General features: G+C 40.2%; 3 protein-coding genes across 5 annotated transcripts in view; 1 reads left to right on the top strand and 2 right to left on the bottom strand.

Annotated features, from left to right (window-relative positions):
- plcb3 (phospholipase C, beta 3 (phosphatidylinositol-specific)) overlaps positions 1-23,340 on the top strand; it is a 109,343-nt gene that overhangs the window by 5,447 nt on the left and 80,556 nt on the right. For both annotated transcript variants that reach the window (XM_088073885.1, XM_088073884.1), the window contains one exon: positions 10,896-10,976. The gene's annotated coding sequence lies outside the window, so the exon portion shown is untranslated. The remainder of the gene's footprint in view (positions 1-10,895; positions 10,977-23,340) is intronic.
- On the bottom strand, positions 160-5,519 carry brms1 (BRMS1 transcriptional repressor and anoikis regulator). Of its 2 annotated transcripts, none has more exons than XM_042512157.2 (10): positions 5,365-5,519; positions 3,261-3,485; positions 3,089-3,179; positions 2,841-2,968; positions 2,053-2,132; positions 1,826-1,922; positions 966-1,055; positions 716-780; positions 550-589; positions 160-461 (listed from the first exon to the last, which is right to left on the bottom strand). In XM_042512157.2, exons 2-10 carry the CDS (start codon positions 3,481-3,483, stop codon positions 454-456), a joined length of 822 nt encoding a protein of 273 aa, XP_042368091.1. In that variant the 5' UTR covers positions 3,484-3,485; positions 5,365-5,519; the 3' UTR covers positions 160-453. The 2 variants fall into 2 exon arrangements, with proteins under 2 accessions (XP_042368091.1, XP_042368092.1); XM_042512158.2 differs by having other exon boundaries at positions 3,261-3,515; positions 5,365-5,475.
- The window catches only part of ppp1r14bb (protein phosphatase 1, regulatory (inhibitor) subunit 14Bb), a 29,253-nt gene continuing 12,858 nt past the window's right edge, over positions 6,946-23,340 (bottom strand). Inside the window, exons 2-4 of the mRNA XM_042512160.2 lie at positions 10,155-10,238; positions 10,037-10,069; positions 6,946-9,920 (exon numbers count right to left, since the gene is read on the bottom strand). Of these exons, the coding sequence (XP_042368094.1) occupies positions 9,852-9,920; positions 10,037-10,069; positions 10,155-10,238 (186 nt within the window). The 3' untranslated portion in view covers positions 6,946-9,851. The remainder of the gene's footprint in view (positions 9,921-10,036; positions 10,070-10,154; positions 10,239-23,340) is intronic.

The raw sequence follows: 23,340 nt of genomic DNA, 5'->3' as shown, positions 1-23,340 counted from the left end.
TTGTAAATAAAATGACATCAGAGAGTATATTTTGGGAAATGGTACACTAACCTTAACATACATTTTTGTCCTTTTCATAAAAATCACAATTTCTGTGTGTGCGTGTGTGTGTGCAGTCAAAAACTGGAGGAATAATTGATCGTATGAGCACGCAAAACCTTGTGTCACAAAAGATTAAAATTTTAATCACCATTATAAATCATTCTATAAATACATGGTTGTCATATCATTAAGAACTCATTTTAAATAGCAATAGATAACAAACAAGCAGTAGGATGGCTGGTTGGTGGGGGTCAGAGGCGTGGAAAAAAAACAAGATAATCTTCAGGGTCTCGATGAGACAAAACCGTCACTGTTAGTGGAAGTAGCTGGGAATGTGTGTGTGTGTGTGTGTGTGTGAGGGAGAGAAGTTTGGTTTCTTTGCCAGTGGTCTTCAATACGATCCTCCTTTTATCACCGCTCTAAAAGACAAAATGAGAATGGCTTTTAGAAAAAAAATCTACTAACAGTATGTTTATATGTAGGTAAATGCATGACAGCAACACTTACTTTCGACTTTCTTTTTTAGTGGTGACAGTGCTGCTTTTGCCTGAAAAGCACACAGAGAAAACACACAGTTAGCTGGTTTATTACTGTCAGTACCTGAAATGACACTGTAGTACAACAGCTGAGAAATGTTGGAGCTAAAATAGAAATGTAGCCACTCATTTTTTACCTTCTTGATAGCAGTCCAGTCTTCAAGGATGTCGATGTCTCTCAACATGTAGACAATGAAAGGCCCTGGGAGACAGAGTAAGCCGTATTAAAACCACCTATTGGTCTGTTAACTGCAAATTCTTAGCTTACAGTCACAGCCTGGCATTAGGAAAATAAACTGAAAGATGCTGTTTATGTAAGAATAAAAAGTAAAAGGAGAATAATTGGATAGGCAGGTGACAAATAATTAAGAAAAGGAAAAGTTTTACCTGAAACCAGAGCTACTTTCTTTTTTCTCTCCGAGCGACCCAGTAAGTTCTTTCTTTTACACTTCTTGCCCCTAATCTCATCGCTCCACTCTGAAATGAGAAAATATAGTTTTACACAACTGGTCTCACTGTTTAGATTATTTTATCTGACGAGGGTTGAGTAGTGTTCACATTTCAACAACACCCAACCAATACAGGTTAGAACCGATACCGAACAGCAATTTTTTTTCTGTGCTTAACTTTCTTTATCATAAGCAAATTTTTATTTTTGAACAAGCTGCAGGAGAGACATTGTAGACTTAGAAGCATTCTGCAGTAATAGGGGTTTAACAAGGCATCGATCTGGGTCGATATATTGATTGAATGATACAAAAATATCAATGATGAAAAGTGAAAACATTCATACATATAGTCATCTTTAGGATAAGCCTTTATTTTGAAATTCCCATGTTACGTCTCTGTCAACATGTCCATCCAAGCACCATGTCCAAGCGCACCTGCTTCCTAAACGTTCAAATAGTGTTGGCAGCCGAACGCCAAGCAGATAATGGTAAGCAGCCAAGAAAATGACTATGAGGATATTTACTGATATTATCTCACATCCCTCGTGTTCCCCATTAAAGTATGATATAAGTATGATATATATAAGTATAAAGCTGTCCAAAGAATCAATAAAATAAGGTATCATGATTTTTTTCACCCTGTGTAGTAACTTTGCATTACGGATGCAAACATAGTTCTAGTTTTCACTAACAAATTTGCAGATTTTTGTCTAAAAGTTAATCATGTAAAAGTACTTCCAATTTATTTTGCTCACCAAATCTAAAAGCCTAATAGTGATATTGACATTTCAGCTGTACCTGAGGTGAGGTCTATATTCTGTCTGTCCTCCTCCAGTCTTCTGATCTTTTCCAGCAGTTCAGACTTCATGGTATCAAACAGCATCATCCGCTCACTCTGCATCACACAAACAGTACAAACACAAATACACAGCTTTAGTTTCAGAGTAATTTTGCTCCATAGCAATATTTAATGTGTATGAGTGTCCCTATGCAGTGTGTGTGCTGTATGTGTGTGTGTGTATTACCTCCAGGTGCTGCCTTGCTCCTTGCTGCTCACACTCGTACTTGTGTTTGATCACCTGCAGACACAGCTCTCTGTACACTCCTGTAGACAGAGACAGAGAGAGGGTGTTAAAGACAGAGAGGGGGTATTTTTAGATTGATTTTTAATTACTTTTAAGTTTTCAGGGTAACTGCATGTAAGGCTTTTCAATGAACTTAATGAAGCTGGTTGTCACTTTACAATCAAAGCAAAGAAAAAACAAATTTCCAATCAAACACAGCTAAAGAAACTATAGAGAAGAAAACAAAAAGACATTGTTACAGGTTCCCTTACAGTGCCCTTATGTAGCATTTAAGATTCATCAAATCATGTTTTTATATTTTTTATGTTTATTTTATGTATATAGTCACATACTTTAGACCACAATCACCCTGCGGTCTGCAGATTACATGTATCATAGTGGGTTTTTTTGACTCTCTTCAACCTGTCAGAGAGATTAATGTCTGTTAAGCAGCCCCACCCAGTGGTCGGGTGCTGTATCATACTACTTTGACTTGAAACACATCTACGCCCTATAAAAATGCAAGATCCTATTTTGTCTGCTGGAAAAGATGTGACAACAATCATGTGTTTCAAATTGTACAACATGCCCTCTTATTTTTTTCAGATATGTTTGGGATGCATTTTTTTTGCAGGTAAATTTCAAATTCCTCAAAAAAAGTCACATTTTTATCTTTAAACTTAAACATAATGCGACTGTGGTCAAAATCCAAGCGTGTCATATTCCTTTTTCCTTGCGTTTTTACTTACCTGCCACTTGTGTTCGTATCTGCATGCTTTCCTGTAGTGCAATCAGTGGTTCTCTGTATTCTCCGGCCTTCCCTGTCAGCACCTCGTCCAGCTTCACTTTCACCTGGTTCTGCCGCTCCCGAAACAGCCTGCAGTCACACTCTGAAATCAGTCTTCCCTCCTTTTATTCTTCTTTCCTTCATACAACCAAGATTATTTCAAATCACATCAGAGGGACATGGTGTGAAGTTTCTCCTCTTTTAACTTACTTTTCTTTTAGCTCATGAAATTGTTTTTCCAGATCCAACATCTCATCTAGACATTCCCCTCTCCTCCGCTCACAGTCTTCATCATCCATCTCTTCACAAAGACACACAGAAACAGTAAAACATTGCATCATATTCAGTCAGGCAACCCTTAAGCAAAGCACTGGGATCTTACCCGAACTCTCCTCTTCCTCCTCCTCTTCCTCCTCCTCACTATCATCCAAGTCACTCTCCCTCTCTTCTGTGCTCTCCTCCATGGTCTCCTCTCCTCCTCCACCTCCACCTCCTCTTTCGTCCTCTCTCGATTTCTCCACCACTCCATTGGCCTCAGGGAGTTGGGACTCTCCTTCTGCCTCCATCTCCTCCTCTGGCTCCCTCACAGGGGGTTGGGCGGGCATGGCTGTCTCAGACACATGCAGACACACACAAACTATACCACAATGTGTCTGGATGAAGGTTTAAAAGTAAACCAAAAAACATCTGTCCTTCTCATGTTGAGCTATTTCATTAATGAGTAATTATCAATTAGTACGCGGGACTGCTTGTGTATTGATACTTGTTTTTTTCACTTTATTGTTCATTTTCTGAATAATGGCAAGTTCACTTGTTATGCAAACATATTTTTCAAGATTTGGGATTTTTTGACGCTGTCCAATATTTATATATAACAACTCATTTGGCCAGTTACTGATGCCAATATTGATATATAACACTTTTTCTCCACCAAATTTTAGTAATCATCAAGTCTCTTCTGTAGTGGAATAAACACCATATTTTGCATACCCTTATCATGATGACCCACCAGCAGATGAAGACATAAGATACATTGCTGTTTGGTGTATGTAATATTCATAGAGTTGATTTTTTGTACATGTTCACATTGTCAATTAAAAAAAATAGGCTAAACAAAAATATCAGTTTGTCATGTCAGCAGAAATCAGCGTGTTGGCTGATTCTGTTACTTTGTTTTAAAGCCAATATTGGCCGATACAGATGGTGTGCTGATATTAACGTGCATCCCTTGAATTTTCCACCAAAAATTGGTACTGTACTGGTAATATACTTGATGGGAAAATAACTACGTGAGCATGTATTTCTTTTTAATAAATCACAAATGCAATATTTGTTAAACAAAATACTGTATGTATCCAGTACTAAATATGCAGTAAGTGCCTAGTTTTAAAATTTCCATTTTAAGGTTCTACTTCTGCTGCACACAGAGTATATTAAATGACAGAGTAGCTTTCACTGACACTGTTGATTTCCTTGTGTTCATTTTGCTCAGTATGACTGATGTTGATGTATGACAACACTGCAGCCTGGTTGCAGTAATAGTACCTCTGCCTAAGTCACAACAGAGCACAGAAAGCAGACAAAATGATAAACATAGCACGATATTGGTAAAACAGACTTGTCAACGGTTTAGTTGTGAATTGTTAATTTTTGTGCAGACAGAAAATAATTTGAATTTAATAACAGTGGGAAGCCCGCGGGACATCGAGCTACCGTATGGCTTCCGTATCTCTGTCAAGCCAGCTAAATAAACATAGCACTCGACCGGAAATTACACGATTATGTTTGATGGAAAGCAAAAATGAAAAGCGAAAAATTTCACTTCTAACTGTGTTAGGAAATGTTTAAATTAAAAACAAAACAAAACAAACTGAACTAAAGTAATGTTTATTTCTTCCAAAATGTCGCTACTGCTATTTTTAGGGCTTTTATTTTGTTACTTACCGGATGACCCATTTTAATCTGCGTAGCTTGACCACTAGTAGCTTCCGTGAGGTCATGCAATAAACGTTATGAACTCGGCGGCGTATTAACACTAAAATAACGTCCTGAACTCAGTCTGAAGCCTGTCATACTGTCAGCCCCATTTCCTTACAACCCTCATTAAATTATCCGAAACTCGTTTTTCCATCTTCATGACAAATTTGCGGCAATTAAACCCCAGTGAAGTCAAGTGCAACACTAGCTAACAATTGAACCCACACAGCGAGGGAATGACTGCCTGCTCATCACATCACTGTCACACTGTTTAAGTTAATTTAATGGCAGATATTTCCACGTATAATTAGCAGTAAACAATATTATCAACGTTAAAATGTCATTATGTACGCTGGGGCATCTCCAGAGTAGCTTTCGCACCGACCCTGTCTTTCAACTGTACACGGATTAATAAGTAACGTTATCCGTCCATGCAGCAGGCGATGCTGTGTGTAAACAGATAACGTTTCCTTAACCGGACAACACAGTGACCAGAGGAGCCTGCTCACCTTCTCCCTCCGATCGGTTGTAGAAAGTTACAGTATCATTTGCTATATTTCCATTTTAAAAAGTACTTCCTCTTCACTTGAATCTTCAGTTCGACACTTTGCCGGACTCTACAGCCCGTAAATTCAGCCAATCAGCGCTAAGCCGTACCGATGGACTGACCAATAGGAGCGAGCATCCCTTGACGTCGCTTGTCCAATCAAAATACTAAAGCAGGTTTAGTGACCAATCATAATCAATTGTAGTGCTGTAAACTAACAGCATTAACCAATAGATTTAACCTTGTTAAAATGCCGCGCATCTTAATTTTTCCCCTCAATCATAATGTTGTATAATGCAATTGATAGTATCAGTTATTATTATCAAAACAATAAATTAACAGGAGTTTTCATTAAAGGTTTTGCAGAAAAATGCTGCTATTTTACAGATTTTCCTGAATAATCACAATAAAATAACTTCAATAAAGTGAGAAATAGTTAAATTCTGCAGCAGCAGAAACCAACAAAAAAAAGATTAAAAGTAAAGTAAAATTTTCTAATTCAAAAAAACAATACATTTACAGAAGGTTTTACTAAAGATTTTGCAGAGTACAAATATTTTTTTTAAAGTTATTTTGTAATTAAATGCATTTCTTCTTCTTCTTCTTCTTCTTCTTCTTCTTCTTCTTCTTCTTCTTCTTCTTCTTCTTCTTATTATTATTATTATTATTATTATTATTATTATTATTATTATTATTTTGATTTGAAGTGGTTCAACTGACCTTATATTTAGGGAATCGTGTATCTGCCTTCTACTGTAATTCAAAGCCTCTGTGATGTAAAAGACAGTTTCCTAATCATAATGCAGACAATATGCATAAGTGGAGATGTGTAATGAGTAAATCATTTGTTGTGGTAGATACATTTTAAGCCAAATATCAACTCAAAGTTCCAACTTTGTCCCTTAATGCCTCCAGAAAACGTATTTCTGTTTAACAGTATCATTAGCACAGTGTGATGCAGCCATTAGTCTTTCTTATGTGGACTTGCATTAAAAACAGAAGACTATTCAGAGACCCTCTCTTACTTCAGAGTACTGTATTCCTGCAGTGTTTATACAGCAAGTAACCACAAGGTGGCACCAAAGTAATGCCAAATGTGTGACGGGTCATGCAGATGATAATGGTGGAATTCATATCATTTGGACAATAGGCCTTTTTCATGGCAGACATTTTGGCATGTCATTGCAGGAAAAGTACAGGTGTAACTAATAACATTATGTTGGCATTTCATTTCCTCATATTATGGATGCTGGCCACTGATTTACAGGGTTACTTCGTGGAACAGAGCCACTATTACTGTTTTTATACATCGATGCTTCACCTGCTACGTCAAAATGTCTTCCATGAAAAGAATTTATAAAGAAGGTTTAATTAAAAAAAAATCTTTGCAAGTGAATCAATTGCACAGGAATGAATATTACTTTTAAAAGGAGTGCTTTGATGATCTAAATACAAGCTAATATACTGTGGTATAATCATTTTTAACGCTTTTGAGGTCATATTAAGCCAACAAATCCAATAAAACAGTAAGACAAACAATAAATCCGTTTTACATGTTTTTATTAAAGTTGCATAAAAGTGTAACAAAATTGGGCAAAAACAAGACCTGTTGTTGATATTGCTACATTTGTTTGTTGGTTTGATCTAATCATTGTCCAGAAAAACACCTCCGCTCCTTCAGTCCGCATGGTTTAGCTCTTGTATTTAGCCTCAATGATGATAATCAGTATATATATTTTTTTTGCAATTTTCCCCAACAGTAAAAAAACAGACTTCTCAATAACAGTCTAAGAAGGTATAATCCAAACCTGGATTTAGAAATGAAAATCCACTCGAATTCACCTACTGATTGAGCTTGCCTGGTACAATCCGATGTCTCCAAAAAAGAAAAAAAAAGAAGACCGTTCTTGATTTGGAAACCCCACCAGTAAAGGCAAAAGCAATCGCACCAAAGTGTATCTGAATGGATTTCTCGTTCAACTACATGTTAATCCAAGGCCCGGCATCAAGAAGTGTCATGATCACAATAAAAACAGAGCAGTATTCAAATGGTAAATGTAAAGAACATTGTTTTATCTAAACAAAATCACTGTATCAAGGCCTAAGTATTAAACACTCACTTCTAAAAAAAACCCAACAGAATCTCATTTTGTTTTTCAAAAAAGAAAAAAAAAAAGGAGCGACAGAAGTTTCTCCACGTGCCGCAGTTCTGCTCAGCAACACACGTTTGCGTTACCTTTTTAAAAATGAATGTCTCCCGTTTATTTGGTTTGTGTAACATAAATAATACCTAAGGCAACATCTGTTTTAAAAAAAGGGAGACGGAAGAAAGGATAGAAGGAGGGTGGACAAAAGGATGGAGGTGGGAGGAGGAGGAGGAGGACAGAGGGGATGCCAGGGAGAAATGACAGAGCAGCAAGATGAAAACAGGCCAGTGTGTGTGTGTTGGCACTGAGAGAGAAAGAGACAGACAGTGCAGGTCTGCTGTCACCGCAGGTGTTAGTGATTGGTCACAGGAATCACAGCAAATGCCTCTCCGATTGGCCGACGGGCTTCTGTCTCTGATCTGATTGGCTCAGGTTGAGAAACAGATGGCTTATTCTTGCAGATGATTGGCAGCTGCAGCGGGGGAACACACAGATCTTGTGACAGCTATGGACTTGTCTCTCTCTCTCGCTTTCTCTCTCAGCATTTGGAGTGTGTGTGTGTGTGTGCGCACATCTGTGGGAGAGGCAGCTGTGTTTACTAATGTGTTTCCGTTTTCTCCGCCCCAAGGGTGGCCTGTGTTTGTGAGGGAAAGAAAGACGGCTGAATGCATTTAGACAGCTTCAATGTAAAACGGTGGCCTCACTCCCTCTGGCACTCCCATTCAGACGTCTCATTGGTGGGTCTACTGACAGGCAGAGGACAGTGCAAAGTCTCACACAAACATGGAGACATTTTTCAGACTTTCAATGTGCGTGTGACTGCTCTGAACTGACATGTGCTCAACACAATGGACAAAATAATTTCGAAGATAAAAGGAGAAAAGGAGATACAGATAGGAAGGGAATGATACAAAAAAACAAAAACAAGGCAGCTTTGTTTTGGGTCCCCCTGTCGGACTGTCAGTGTGTGTGTGTCACAAAATGCATCCGGAGAAAAACAAACAAAACAGGAACCAGTCCTCTACTAATAATCAAGTTTGTCGTACAGAACAGCAGAATATACAGGCCAGAAAAACACTCCTACTATGAATGTTGCTGTACATTATGTAGCAACATGTAGCATTTAGCAGACATACACATATGTGCAGGCTGGACAGCAGAGGCTTTAAAGCGCCTCTCTTAGGACTGCACTATGCATTTGAGGAAAGAAAACTCTTTCCACCCCCCAAGATTTCTATTCAAGCACACCCAACCTAAAAGAGTCTACTCTATCCTCAAAAGCTTTTCGTCTAAAATTAGTTGGAGCGTCTGACAACCACAGCCAACCAGTGACTTTTTTTTAAAGGTTCAACCACTATTTCCAGGGATCAGATTTCCCTCTTTGTTGCTAAACATATACCACACATTATTCTTCGTGGTCAGAGGTTCTGATTTTCTTCCCGAAATGACATAGTGCAGATTTTTCAACAGATCCACACACACAAAAAAGACAGTCTTTAAATGCACCACTGTAGCAAATGCCTCTGATTAAAGGAGGGGTTATCTGAATAGAAGTACTGACCCCCCCCCCTAAAAGTTAACTAATTAAAAAGTCAAGTCAATGTCCCCCATGCCCTCGAACTGAACTAAAAGGTATCAAAAGAACCATGGTTGGATCATTTACAAGTTAAAACCCCTTAAAATAACAAAATAAGGAATCTCGTTGGTTGAGACATAAGCGATGATTAGGCCCTGCTTCAAGCTGATTGGCTGTTTCCTCCTTCCACTCTTTTCTTGGCTGTTGCAGACTCTCTCTCTCTCTCATGCCTCTTCCCACTCTCAGCCGCTCCGCTCTCAGTAATTATGGGACTCCGCTCCTCTTCTCTTCCTCCTCAGACAGATGGAGGGTGATATGAGGGAGGGTGGGAGGATGAAGAGCTGGGCGAGGAAGAGGAGTGAAGCCAAACAAAGGGTGAAGGAGGAGCAGGAGTGAAAAAGAGGAGGAAGGAGAGCGCCTGGATTGAGACCAATGAATCGCTTTTATTTACTCTCTCTTCTTCACTGATGGTTTTTTACGGAGAGGTCCCCAAAAATGACAAACAAAAGCGATTTATGTGGCTGAATCCAGACAGGCAAAGAAAGGGGTTTAGATAGAAGGGTGTGACCAAAATAGGAAAAAAAGGTTCAGTTAAAGTATTTCATGGAGATCAGCAATGGAAGACGTCAAAATAAAAAGATGGAAAGCACAGTAGGAAGACGACAGGTGAGGGCTGAGGTGAAAGGGAGGATGTGGGGGTGGAGGGATGGAGTAGGAGGGACGCCATCATTTCTTCTGAGGCGTGGACAGCTTCTGCATCCCTCGGATCTTGTCCAGCAGCTCTGAGATGAAGTCCTACGGGTAGACAGGAGGGACAAAAACACATGAGGGGGATTTAGAAAAGTGCATAAATACAGTGCATAATTAAAGGGTAGGGAGATGGACAAGTGGAAGGAAGATAAAAATCTTACCTCAGTAGGTTTAAAACAGTCAACCAGTAAGTCCTGCAAGACAGTAAAAGAGTCTGAATGCATATCTTGCCTCTAGCATCCTTTCATGCTTTGACACAAGCGTAAATTAGGGTCCTACCTTGACCCTGGCTCCCCGTTCAACATCACTAGGCATATCCAGCAGCTCATCCACATCAATCTCAAGCTCAGGAATGGCCTCCTCCTATAACAGCAATAGAAGAAGAGAGGAGAGCACATGAAGACACACAGCTCAAAGTGTACTTCTTATTTCATTAACATGTGCGTAGGTTCCAAATGGAGTACTTTTTACCTTCAGTGTTTATGGCAGTTGCCCTTTTAGTAGTACTGTTGCATGGAGTGTGCATACTAATTAGACATAGCAGTTTGTTACAATGTTGAGCCGTGAACTTCATCCCTCTTGCTTATATATCCATCTCAGTCTCTGGCGTAAGTATGCAAATTGGAACGCAACAAATTTTAACGTTATCTTGGAGATACAAAACACCATTTGCAGAGCTCGCCAGAGATAAAGATCAACTGGTATAGCTCTGCTGTTTTTACTTTGCAGTGTTTGCAGTAGTGTAGTGGTAGTCGATGAGGTGAAGGGACCACTAGTTAGATCAGAAGTGGATATACTCTCCCTTGGGTGTCCTCTTGGGTGTCCTGTAAACCACCAGGACAATGCCTCATATACCTGCATATATCCTCCACCTCACCAGTGAATGTATGTCATTTTAATTGCATAAATTGTCGATTTCAACATGCAGTATTTTGTTCACAATACTAATATGACATATACATCTCTCTGTCATAGTCAAGTCTTTGTTGTTAATAGTTTTCTTTATGATTATTTTTACAGCTTCTGTTAGCTGTTAATGTGCTGTCATCTGTCCGCGGCTCAGTCTATGTGATGGATCTTCCACTCCGCAGAGGATTGTGGGTAAGTAGCATGCTGGTTGTCATACCTCAAAATACAATATAACAAGTCATCCTGGCATATTTGGCATTCTGTATTGGGCCATACTGAATCTTTTTCTGGCATACTAAATAATATGGTAGTATGGGTAGAAATGATGGATAGAAATCCGCATCATTCTTTCTATTCTTAGTCTTTGTGTTTATGTTATGTGGTTGTCTGCGAATAGACCAGTGCAGTCATTTCTGTCTCTGTGTGATGTGGTACAGTGACTGATGAATGTCCATTTTTGAACACTAGAGGGCGATGTCCTTCTATTACTCCACATGTTGTAAAAGGTAGAGAAAAGAGAGGAGAGACAAAGAAGATATGGGCTGATTATTTCAAATAACACTTAAAGGATGCAGAACAGGAAAATAATATGTCTACTGAAATACAAAATTGGTTTTGCCTGTGTGCACACAGTTTGAGAAGATTCTTGCTCTGTATAAGGAAAACCAACTTAAGTTCTTTCCTTTTTCGTAACACACCAGTGTTAACAATACAGATCACAGCTTCACTCCGATGTTTAAAATCCTACAGAACATAAAGAAGTAGTGGGGTGTCAGTGTGATCAAGTACATAAGGCCTGCGGTGTCAAAAGTCTTGTTTTGTCTTGAAATGTCTTGTTTTGTCTGACAAGTCCAAACACTAAGTGGAAACAGACAAAGAAAACCAAAAAAATATTGACATCTGAGAAGCTTGAAACCTTGAATATATTAAATTGAAGTCAAATTTCAGAATCTAACAGAATGGTTTGGCATTTTGGGAAACACTAAGTCACTTTTTTGGTGTAAATCAGAAAAGACATATGAAAAGACTGATACCAGTCGATATATCCAGCTTAGCTTAGCATAGCTATAAACTGGAAGCAGGAGAAAACAGCTTGCCTTGCTCTGTCAAAAGTGTCAAAATAACAAGTTGTATTAGTCGCTTTTACACTCTCTTTTTTTATACTAATTAAAACAAAGGAGATATAACATTTAAATCACATTGTACAGTTACAGGCCAGCTCTTTCCACTTGTTTCCAGTCTTTATGCTAAACTAAGCTAACCAGCTGCTGGTTGAAGCTTTATATTTAGCAGACAGATATGAGGGTGGTATTGATCTTCTCCTCTAACTCTGGGCAAGACATCAAATAAGCGCATTTTCCAAAATGTCGAACTACTGCACGATGTCTACAGCAAGTATATTATTGAAAGCTTGCTAATCTGCTGACTGTCACGCTGTTGCCTAAAGTGAAAACGCGCTGCTGTAAATCTCAAAAGGGGGAAATCTGCTCCTTTGAATCATCACAGGGGTTTAGTATTGCACAGAAAGATAGAGAATAACTCCATTCAAAATTTGCTTGCATTTCACATTTTAACGGAAATAGCTGCAGTAAACGAAAATGCAAACTAGTGCACTTTTAATTTCAGCAAAGCAATTATCGCCTGATACTGATAAGCTGACCTCTTATATGAAGGTTAAGAGCACCCTTGCCTCTAGGCTTAGAGATATTTGGCTTATTAAATAAGAAAAAGTGAAACGTGAGTTCACCGCGAGTTCTTCTTTGTCTCTTTCCCTCCCTCTCTCGCCACACCTTCTCCCTTAGGCCAATCAGTTCCTTTTTTCTGATTAATCTGTTGCTCTGTATTAAGTGGCTTAATAGTCTCTCCCTTTCTTTTTGTCCATCTGTCTCACTCAAACACACTAGCTCAGTGTGTGCTATCAAAGCCGTTCACCACTGGCAACAGCACACACACACACACACACACACACACACACACACACACACACACACTCATACAAACACTCGTTTCCCCCTCTTTTGCAGCTCAATTGCTACCCTATATTCATGTCATTCTCCAGGAATCTTTTCCCCGCTTTCGTCCTCCCCCTCGGTGAGAGTTGCCCACACCAGCTGTCTCTGCACCTGCCCAACTGCCCCCTACTCCATCACAAACTCACACACACACACACACACACACACACACAGCCATGTACACTCACAGACAGACAGGCACAGCATGCTGTGTGTGCACATTTGTGTGACACATTAACCGAATGGTACTTTTTTTTTCTTTCCAAGAGGCAGGTCCTCAACATCACACACATCCTCTCTGTTACACACACCTCACTCACACACATGGATTAAAGAATTATAAAATGAGCATTAATAAGTCTGAGCTGGATGGAAAGTGTGTGTGTGTGTGTGTGTGTGTGTGTGTGTGTATATGTGTGTTCGCGCACACGTGTGTGTGTGTGTGTGTAAAAAGGGTGGGGTATGAGGATTTAATTCTGAGCAGGACAGCCTGTGTATGTGAGATAGAGACTGGAGGTGACAGACAGACTTACTGTCAGCAGACTTAAACACACACACACACACACACACACTCACACACACTCACACGGACACATAGACACACAGTTAGCAACGCAGACAAAAATTTGCAAAAATACTGACACACAAAGTAGGCTACTCGCAGAGTCCACTGTAAATCTCTCTCTCTCTCTCTCTCTCACACACACACAGACACACACACACACACACACACACACACACACACACACAGAGGCACATAATCCTGTATTCTTATAGAATTTCAAAATTAAAGCTCCGACAGACAGACACAAAGGTACGTACATGCTTAAACTGCAGACATACTGACGCTGTCTGTTATTAACGCTCACACACATACAAGCTGTGAAGTCTGACACAAAGACTGATCTGCACAACATGTGGGCTCCATGTGCTACCAAATGCAGTAAAGAAAGCTATGGCAGACAATGTGAGAAGGGCGTGAAGAAGACTGTAACTTCTGCTGTCATGTGGGGAAGATAAAAGAGAAATTCTAATATATTGTTTTAACTCTTAGGCTATTCGTTTCATGTATTAACAGAATTTATTTCTACTTTACATCACTATGGCATACTCATGAGGTAAATCTGCACTAATTGCCGTTCCTGAAAAGCGATACAGATTGGCTTCCATTTAATACAGCTTACTTGAAAATGATTTGAGAGACAGACTGTTAAAACTGCTAGGGGGGAAGGGAGCGCCAAGAGGAAGGAAGGTAAGAGGTTAAGGAGCACATCGAGAAGAGGGAGCAGCTGAGTAGAGCAAACCAAGAGGGAGAGAGGAGAGAGAGAGAGAGAGAGGGAGGGAGGGATTTTGAAAAAGGCCGGAAGACGAGCTTCAGAGAGGAGACACAAAGAAAGCAGGGAATCACGAGGGAGCATTTCCAAAACAATCTTCCAGACTGACTTACTGAACTAGTCTGGAGTCTGGAGGGGGTTTTTACTGTTGGCTACAGATGTGATCTGGACTAAAAAGTGCCTACAAGAAATTGGCACACACTACAGGGTTGTAAACAAAGCACTGCAGTGTGGAGCTGTTCAAAGAGGAAAATCTGATTTACCCTGACCTAGGAATCTTTTCAGTAAAACCACAAGACATCAGCAGTTTGGATGTTTGATATATTAACGACATCACTGTGCAATTTATGGTGATACATGTGCAAGTAATAGATACAGCTGGGGAGGAAACAAACATAGAGTAAGGTGTTACTCTACCAGCAGCTGTCAGTGTTTCATGGCATGTTGTCTTTAAGTTTCTGAAACAGTATCAGATGAAAAAACAGTCATAGCATGTATTATTATATTAATTTCCTCATTTAGTGTTTTGGCGATAATGCTTCACAATTTACTATAGTGTTCAGCTGTGGGGTGATGTAGGGCCTGTATCATGAAGGGAGATTGGTGGGTTAATTTATCTTTGAGCTGAACTCTGGTTTTCTGATGGCTCACTCTCAACTGAGGTTCATCACCATCATAACCTATGCTGCATGGCTACACAACTCTGGAGCAGGATAAATCTATAGAGTCAGATCAGGTTTCAGAAAAAATCTTTTTTTCTCCCTTTTAGTTTATCGCCCGTATGGTTTACGATGCACCCAAACTGCAAGCAAAAAAATATTTTCAGCATCATTTTTAGTTAAAGTTGAAATGCACATCACAAAACATAAGTCAGGCTGAACCACCAGATTCATCTGAGAAACAAACTGATTCCATAAACTGCCATATAGATCTTTTTACACCTTGCTCTGAAATGCAAGGTCTCCAGGCTGTATTTAGATATGATGAAAACTGATAACATTTACACCTGGTATAAATATGTTTATGCAGGGTCCAAACTGAGATATGATTGAGATCCAATCACTCTGTCCATCTCAAACAAGCTAACAATTGTAGCTATTCCCCTCCACTTGCTTGGTCATTGGTTCATAAATGTTTCTGTTGCAATATGATTTGCCAAATGCTGCTTGTATATTTTTGTTAGACCAATCTGAAAGCAGACATTTGATCTGGGTCTTGACTTCACTTACGAGTCTCTTGAATATCCATAAGTTTCCCTACTGCTTTCTTAATAGCTTAGCTTGCTAATCGGCTAATGGCTCCTCACCTCACTGGTTTGGAACAATCGTGCGCGGTTATATATTCCCACATCGGCACCTACATGGTGGTGTCCGTGGACTGAAAACACAATTGCATTTACACTTGTGTTCAATGTAGTCACACTGCATCACTGACCACATCTGAAGGTGGTTTTGCAGAACTCACAAATGAAAACATAGTTATAAACAATAAATTCAGTTTCTGCCAATAGATCCTTCTAAATACTGCATACTGTACCTTTAATTCACTGAGTTAGATGTAAAAAAAATATTGGCTATACATATTGTTTTTCTTCGCTGTCTCACTGCCGTTACTGCCAGCGGCTCTCACTTGTTCTTTGGAGGCAGACCAATAAATCAGCAAAATAAAATGACAAAAATCGCCCCGCCAAAAGATTAACCAGCGATGGACTCAGCCAGTTGCCAATAAAAGATATTCTTCACATTGCCCTACCCTAATATAGATCTATTTAACTGTGGTCTTTAAACTTAATTATAGGCTATTCTTCCTGACAAGCTTGTGAATATGATTCACATGCCACCACAAAGAGGCTGCGACAGCGAGAGAGCAACAGACAGACGCGCTGTCTGTCTGGAGGCTGCGTGCAGAACAGAGCGGAATCAGATGTGACAGTATGAGAGCGTATTTGTGTGTACACGCAGGTCATAGTACTACTCCTCTCACAGGGGGCTGTGTACAGCGGCTGCAGGCTTGGACAGATCAAACACCAGATACAGCGCCCTCACAGGAAAAACATAAGCTACACACATGCAAGTAGGTCAGCGCACTCGCATTGCAACAAAAAGGCTATCATGGCTACTGTAAATATCTCTGAAAGGGGAAGTGATGAGAGCAATGAAGTAAAGTCAGGGTTCCTCTGGGGAAATTTGGTCAGAAACAAAGTTAGAAACTTCATCATACATCAACAGCTTTTATTTAAGACTGGCTTGATTTCACAGTACTCTAACTGACTTCTGATCAGATTAAAACTTCTCACACTGCGGTAATTGTGAGACACACATAATGCAGTTACAGGCTACATGCAATGAAAGATGAAGTATGCAGATATAAAAAGAAAAAAAAAGAATAAAATCAGAGAAACAGCCACCAGATAAAAACAGATTGAGAGACGTAACTCTCAGCACATATACACATAGCTAATGAACAGACAATACAGTTTCATACTAGGTGTGATAAGGTGGATATAAGCCAATGCCTTTCAAATGTGGCATGTAAGTAGGTCACAGAGGCCACCTACAAGGATTGCACAGCATGTCTTCCAGTGATAACACACTACATAGCTGATTCCTGTGATAGGATCTGTGTAAACTGTGTGTGTAAGTATGTGTGAGAAACGAGCACTAGAGAGAGATGAGATGCAGAAGAACGTGATTTAATTGTAAAGGATTACAGAGGGGCTAACAAAAGCTAGATGATGGGTGATAAATAGCCACTTTTGCTTTCCTACTGCCACAGTAACAAACAAGGATAAAAATAGTCGGACCTCAGGATGGCCGCTTGCCCGTTTTGTGACAAAGACAAAGGCAATGTTTTGGCTAGGTACGGTGCGGGGATGAAGAGGGGGAAAAAGGAAGTTGGAGACAGAGGGAAGTGATGGCTGGAACAGTCAGGATGGAGGAAGGAGGACAAGGAAGGAGAAGGAAAAGTAGGCCGCGTGTCGCTGAACAATGTCACAACTCACTCCAATTTCCGTATGTCTGCTTGTTTTGACTGAATAAACTAGACACCTTTATTCGCCTAGGTTAAAAAAAAGGGTTTTTTAGGTTCACATCCTTATGTTTAGGTATCAAAAGTACATGGTTGTGTTTGGAAAAAAAACCCATCATGTTATACAAACTAGCATTCTATGTCATTATTTAAATAGCTCAGTTAACTTTTGGTTTCATCTAGGACATGTGTACAGCAGTATCCCAGGTGAAAGTCTGGAGTCTGATTATTTCAGAGTTTAAACTTTAATAGCTGGTGTTCCTCTGCTCCGTCTGTGCCCAGAGTATGCTCTGTGCTCCAAGAGTGTGGTGCTCTGAATAAGCAAACAGCCTTTAGTGTAGATTACAACAGTGTAGGTTTTGGTGCTATGTAATATTTTATACCTTCATACCTTGCTGAAATTTCAACAGGGGTATAGATGGTATAAGTATGGTGCGCTAACCCCCTCCCGCTATTTACTTTCAGCTGTCAGACTAGTAAATACATAATAGAACATACAACTGTAAACCTCGACTTTCTCTGATGGTGAATGCTGTGCACTACAATGAGTTAATATAAAGAGGAGTGCCTATATTTATGACAGTATTGAAAACCATGAATACCCTGGCACACTAGTATACCGTGATACCATGTAGCCGACTACGCCCACAATAGTGCTCCTAATGAACGGTCCAGCTCCAAAAATAGAAATATGTGGCAGCATATGCTAATATTGTGGCAGGCCGCCACAAATAAATAAATGCCTCGCAAACCCAGCTTTATACTCTGGCAGTTGCTTGAAGCTGCAAAAAAAATGCCAGTGCGTCTCATACCATCACTAAGGGGTGCCTCAGTGTACCGGTATCTGACACAGAGGGCCACTAACCAAGCCTTGATTTGTTGGGCGTGAGACTGAGATGGGTTTTACTGTAATGAGGTCAGACTATGCAGGAGTGTGTTTCTGCTGAGTTTTTATATGTGTTTGTACTTTAGAGTGGCTGAGTGAGCGGGTGAGTGAGTGGGTGAGTGAGTGAGCAAGTGAGTGTGTTTGTGTGTATGTGTTTGTTCCATTAAAACTATTACCCCATGCTGGTGGACTTGGCACAGTGACACAGGTTCAAAATGTGTGAACGCTGACACAAGTTGCACACACACACACACACACATGGCAGGAAATGTGAGCACAGGCATAGCTGAGATTGTTCGGCTGTTAGAGTGTGTTTCGGTTCTCACAGATGACAGAACATCGTGTCCACACAACAGTTTTACAGCTTCACATCACTAACACCTGAGCAATATGGGTGTTGGTATAAGTTTGGATCAATTACTTAAGAACTAAGAGTAAAATATCTGTAACTAAAGCATCTATTTACATTTTCTGCCCCAAAAAGGATGTTAAACATCTTTAATAAGCTGGATTGTGCCTTAATTATCCTTGTGTAATGGTCCAAATCAAAAGGCCTGAGCTATATATCATTCAGTGCTATGTCGATAACGCTCGGCTATTGTAATTAGTTGTGAATTTGGAAAAAAGGATTATTGGTGCATCACGGACAGAGAGTCACCTGCTGAGGTGAGCTCAAGAACAGACAAAGGCGAGGGTGGGAGAAATAAGAGAAGAGGCGAGAACAGAGGTGGGAAAACAGAAGCGTGGCTGAAGGCCAGAAAAAAAAAAAAAAAAAACAGTTCAAAGAACAGAACATTTTGATAAAATATATAGATGCTGCCAAGGTCTGACAATCTCCAGGTATGAGATGAACAAAAGAGGAGACATAGTAACAGCTGACAATAATTTCTAAATAATCAGACACTAATATGCCAAGTATGGTCTTGTTTGACCCTCATGAAAACATATATTCCTGCATTGCTCAAGTTTAAGATAGTGGTGGCTCAAGGATGAGACATGCTTCTGCAAAGATTCACATAATCATATTTGACTAAGGGTGCAGAGAAGGAGTTTATAGCCCTGAGACTCACAGATGAGCCGATAAGCACACCTTTGAATTCACATCATCGTATGCATGCACAGGCCTGCTTCTTAAATAAACACAGATTGATTGAGCCAGAAAGGATTTGCAATAATGTTAGAGTTGAGCAAACATCCAGAACTCAAAATATTATTCCTAAAAAATGTTGTATTGGAAAAGTCCCCCATTACGGCTTGTTGAGAAATTAAGGGTATGCTAGCACATGATGCTCAAATATGTGCAGGCAATGAACATGAACATCCATTTTCTTGTCATAATAACAAACTAGAATTCTTTTAATTCTTGACTGTAAGTAAAAGTTTGTGCCAAATTTGATGTAATTCCCTAAGGCCTTCTTAGAAAATTGTGTTACTGACAATAAGATGGACCTTTGACCATCAAATTCTTCTCAATTTATCCTTTACGTAAACTGGATGTTCGTGCTAAATTTGAAGAAACTCCCTCAAGGTGTTCTTTTGATACTGTGTTCAAAAGAATGAGATGGAGGCAAGGTCAGGGGGACTTTGACCCTTGAAGACCAAATTCAAATCAGTTCATCCTTGAGTTCAAGTGAATGTTTGTGCCAAATTTGAATTTGAAAAACAAATCCCTCAGTGTCTTCTTGCAATATTGCATTAATGAAAAGGTCAAAGTGACTTTGCCATTTCCTACCAAGTGGACGTTTGTGTCAAATTTGAAGAATTCCCTCAGAGTGTTTTTGAGATATCGTAGTCAAGAGAATGGAACGGATGTACAGACGTACAGATGAAAGCACGGACAAGCCAAAAACATCATGCCTCCAGCCACAGTCAATATACACATTTTATGCACAGATGCATCCAGTTTTTGAAGTTGAAAGCTGAAAAGTTGCCTGCAAGCCATCTCGAGGTGGTAATTTATGAAACCCTTGTGACTGTTAATCAGATGACAGTTGACCATATTACAAGATCACAGGCACAATCAGAGGATGATAGAAGTAGTGGAAAAATACTGGGCTTGAACCTGCTTCCTGTCATGCTCCCCCCTCTGTCTCTTTATCTTAATGTCTCCTTTGATGCCCTTCCTGTCGGGTGGCATTACCACTCTGCGCTGCTCTCCTATAAATCACTCTTGGATCGCCTGTTAAAGGGCAACTCATAGTGTTTGGATCACCTCACTGCTGGCACTTATGAGAGAACGAGAATATAAGAGTGAGGCAGTCACAGAGGGGTCAACAAGGGTATAAGGATTAGTGATGCATTGTGTCAGTCATCGCCTGCTGCTTTCCATCTTCTTATCTCCCTCACACAATTGCTTATCAGAGATCTGCAGCTCTTTCAATAACAGACATTGTTGGTTTCCCTCTTACACTTCTTTTCCTTCCTCCCAGAACCACTTCACGAACCCCAAGAAAATAACATATATAAGTTTCTGCTCTGCAAAGAAGGGGTTAAACCACCAGAGCACCCTGCTACTTCCTGTCTGGGCACGTGACCTTGGGAGATAGCGGGGGGAGGGGAGTTAAGAGCGATATCTGTGGGAAGAGGCTGGCTGAGTGTGTGTGTGTGTGTGTGTGTGTGTGTGTCAGAGTTTACAGAATCACTTTAAGAGGGCAGAGTTGACAGTAAGTGTGTGTGTGTGCATGCAATTAATCTAAGTGGTGATTGGCTACTGTAATGAATATGTGGCCTCACAACCATAAACCACGATCCATAATCAATATAATGTACGTAATCCAGTCTGGGGTGTGCATGCAAAATTGTGTGTGTGTGTTTATGTTATTGTGCATCTTTTGTTTGTGTGTGTGTGTGTGTGTGTGTGTGTGTGTGTGACCGATCTTCATCTCTATTGCGCGTCTAATCAGCTCGATGTACTTCCTCCCAGGAAGAATATGATGTCCTGTTTTGAATCATGAAAAACAGAAGGAAAGAGCCGCAGGCAAAACAGTTCAGTTGGACTAACCTCTTTGTAGTCTGCTCAGAAAATATCACTTGTTTTATCAGTCATATTTTCTTTACATTGCCACACCTTGCAGTGCAGTAAGGGTCTAAATGTCTAAGATTATCAGAGTTTCTAAATGCAACTCTGTGGAAGTAGCTCCTTTATGTTTTTGTTCTATTTACCACCCCCTCTCAAAACAACATACACCCCCTTTTGCGCACATCCTACCACAGCTTTTATATGTTTGACTCTGCAGCCCTGTCAGCCTTCCTGCTATCTCACTACTGATAAAACAGCTCTGTCATGTAAAGTAAAAGGAACCAGAGCCTCCCGAGTCTGGTGGTGGTGGTGTTGATGTGGGCATGCCATTGTGTCCCAGTGTGTGAGTTTGTGTGTGTGGGTTGCTTCAGACTTACTGCAGGAGAAAGCCAAACCAAACAGGCTCCAAGTACACAGAACGTATCTTCATACGATGCCAGGAAATATTCATCACTATAATTAGGCAAAAGCACAGTAGTTCTGGCAGTTCTGACACTGTAATTAGGTGACAATAGCATACATATATAGAGTCCAAAGACATACATAATATAGAGTCAAGGGATAGCTGAACCTAGAGCTTCTGATAGATTGGCCTAGTTGTACCAAAAAACGCACACACAGATACAAATATTGCGAAAAATCCGTTTGCAGAGTTAAAATGTAGACTGTCACCCAACCTTGGCCACCCCAAAAGCTGCCCAAAGTCATAGCTGCTGGCAGCACGGTTGAATGATTCTCACATCAGCTTGTTTGGCCTGACTGAACGGTTCAGTGATTTCTGTGTGTTGACTGGACATGTCTGTGCTGCAGCCTCTCCAGAGGGGGGAAAAACACTCTGGTTGGTCCCTCAGGGTCACAACCAGCCTCGGGAAGGCTTGTACTGGCAACCGTGAGGTGCTGCCAGAGCTGGATCTTTGCCGCTGGATCACGCTTACTAACTACTACACGAGGGTAACAGATTGTCACCACTGCAGCTCAGTTTCACTCTGTTTCTAGCTGTTCATCCAGCTGTGATGGAGAGGTTACAGCAAAAACATGCAAAATGTTGATAGTCAATCATTGCCCATTGGCTATTGTTTAATATGGTATAACAGCAGGGATTTAAGCTCATTCATTAAAGTTTCTTCCATTTTCCACTCTTAATCCTCACACTGGGGCCACATCACCATGCTTAGAATTGGTTGAAAGACAGGTGGCTACCATAGCTAGACAGGCAAAAACTACTTAAACTCAAACTTAGTTAAAAGTAAAAACTCAAGTGTAGACATCTCTGTACCACTGATGTGATCGACAGGTGATCTAAGGGACATGGGCGGATTACAGTGGGCCCCTAGGCACGGATATGCAAAGAGCCTCACTCCCTTTCCTACATAGGAGCAAGACACACAAAGTGTGGGGATGTTGCATCTCTTTGTGGTCATTATGCATCTATTTGTGATTTAGTGTCTCTTTTGGTTGTTTTCCATCTTTTTGTAGTTGTTAAGGTCTCTTTAAGGTAATGTTTAGTCTTGTAGAGGTAACTTTGTGACTCTTTGAGATTGTGTCTTATTTTGAATTTTGTGGGGGGGCAGGAGATGTACAGATGACCTCTAGCAGCTAACTTTTAACCTTGGCTTTCAATTTCCATAAAGCTTTTAATGATTTGCATAAAAAATGCAGCTTTTATCTGTCCATTTCTCTCTCACACACAAAGAATATTCATCTCTCTCTTCAGCCCACTCTTATTACAAAATGCCCCATCTGAAATATTTGATCCAGGAAGCATCTCAAGTGCCCATTTTCACCCTCCACCTCCACTCTCCATCTTCTCTCGAGTCTATCATTACTGCAGCACAGAAGATCTGAGGAGATCATGATGCACCACACAAATTCACACACAGACTGATATCGATGTGTGCGTGCATCTTGACAGCATTGGGGAAAAGTGGCCTGGGGTGCTCTAACAAATAGATTTTTCCTGTTCTTCCGTCAATTGCTAATTATCATGAGAGCAAACAAGTAAAAATAAAATAACTCGGGAACAAATAGATACAGAAAGAGAGTACGCAAGCATACACACACCTCCTGTACAAGCCAGAGGAGTCATTACTACAATTGGACTGAAAAATGAGATTACGTGCAGATTAAATTAAGAATGCATACAAACAAACAAGGATTACAACAGATTATCATTATGTCATTCCTGGCGAGTAGCACTAGCACAACCAGAGGGCTCAACATGTATTTGTTCATTTGGCATGTCGTTCGTTGAACAACTTATTCCTTTATTCTGGCAGTT

Source organism: Plectropomus leopardus, chromosome 23 (genome assembly GCF_026936395.1).
Source record: "Plectropomus leopardus strain MGB_pleo_1.0 chromosome 23, ASM2693639v1, whole genome shotgun sequence".
NCBI lineage: Eukaryota > Metazoa > Chordata > Actinopteri > Perciformes > Serranidae > Plectropomus > Plectropomus leopardus.
Note: the sequence above shows the minus strand (reverse complement) of the source record. Positions and strands in the feature narration are given on the sequence as shown.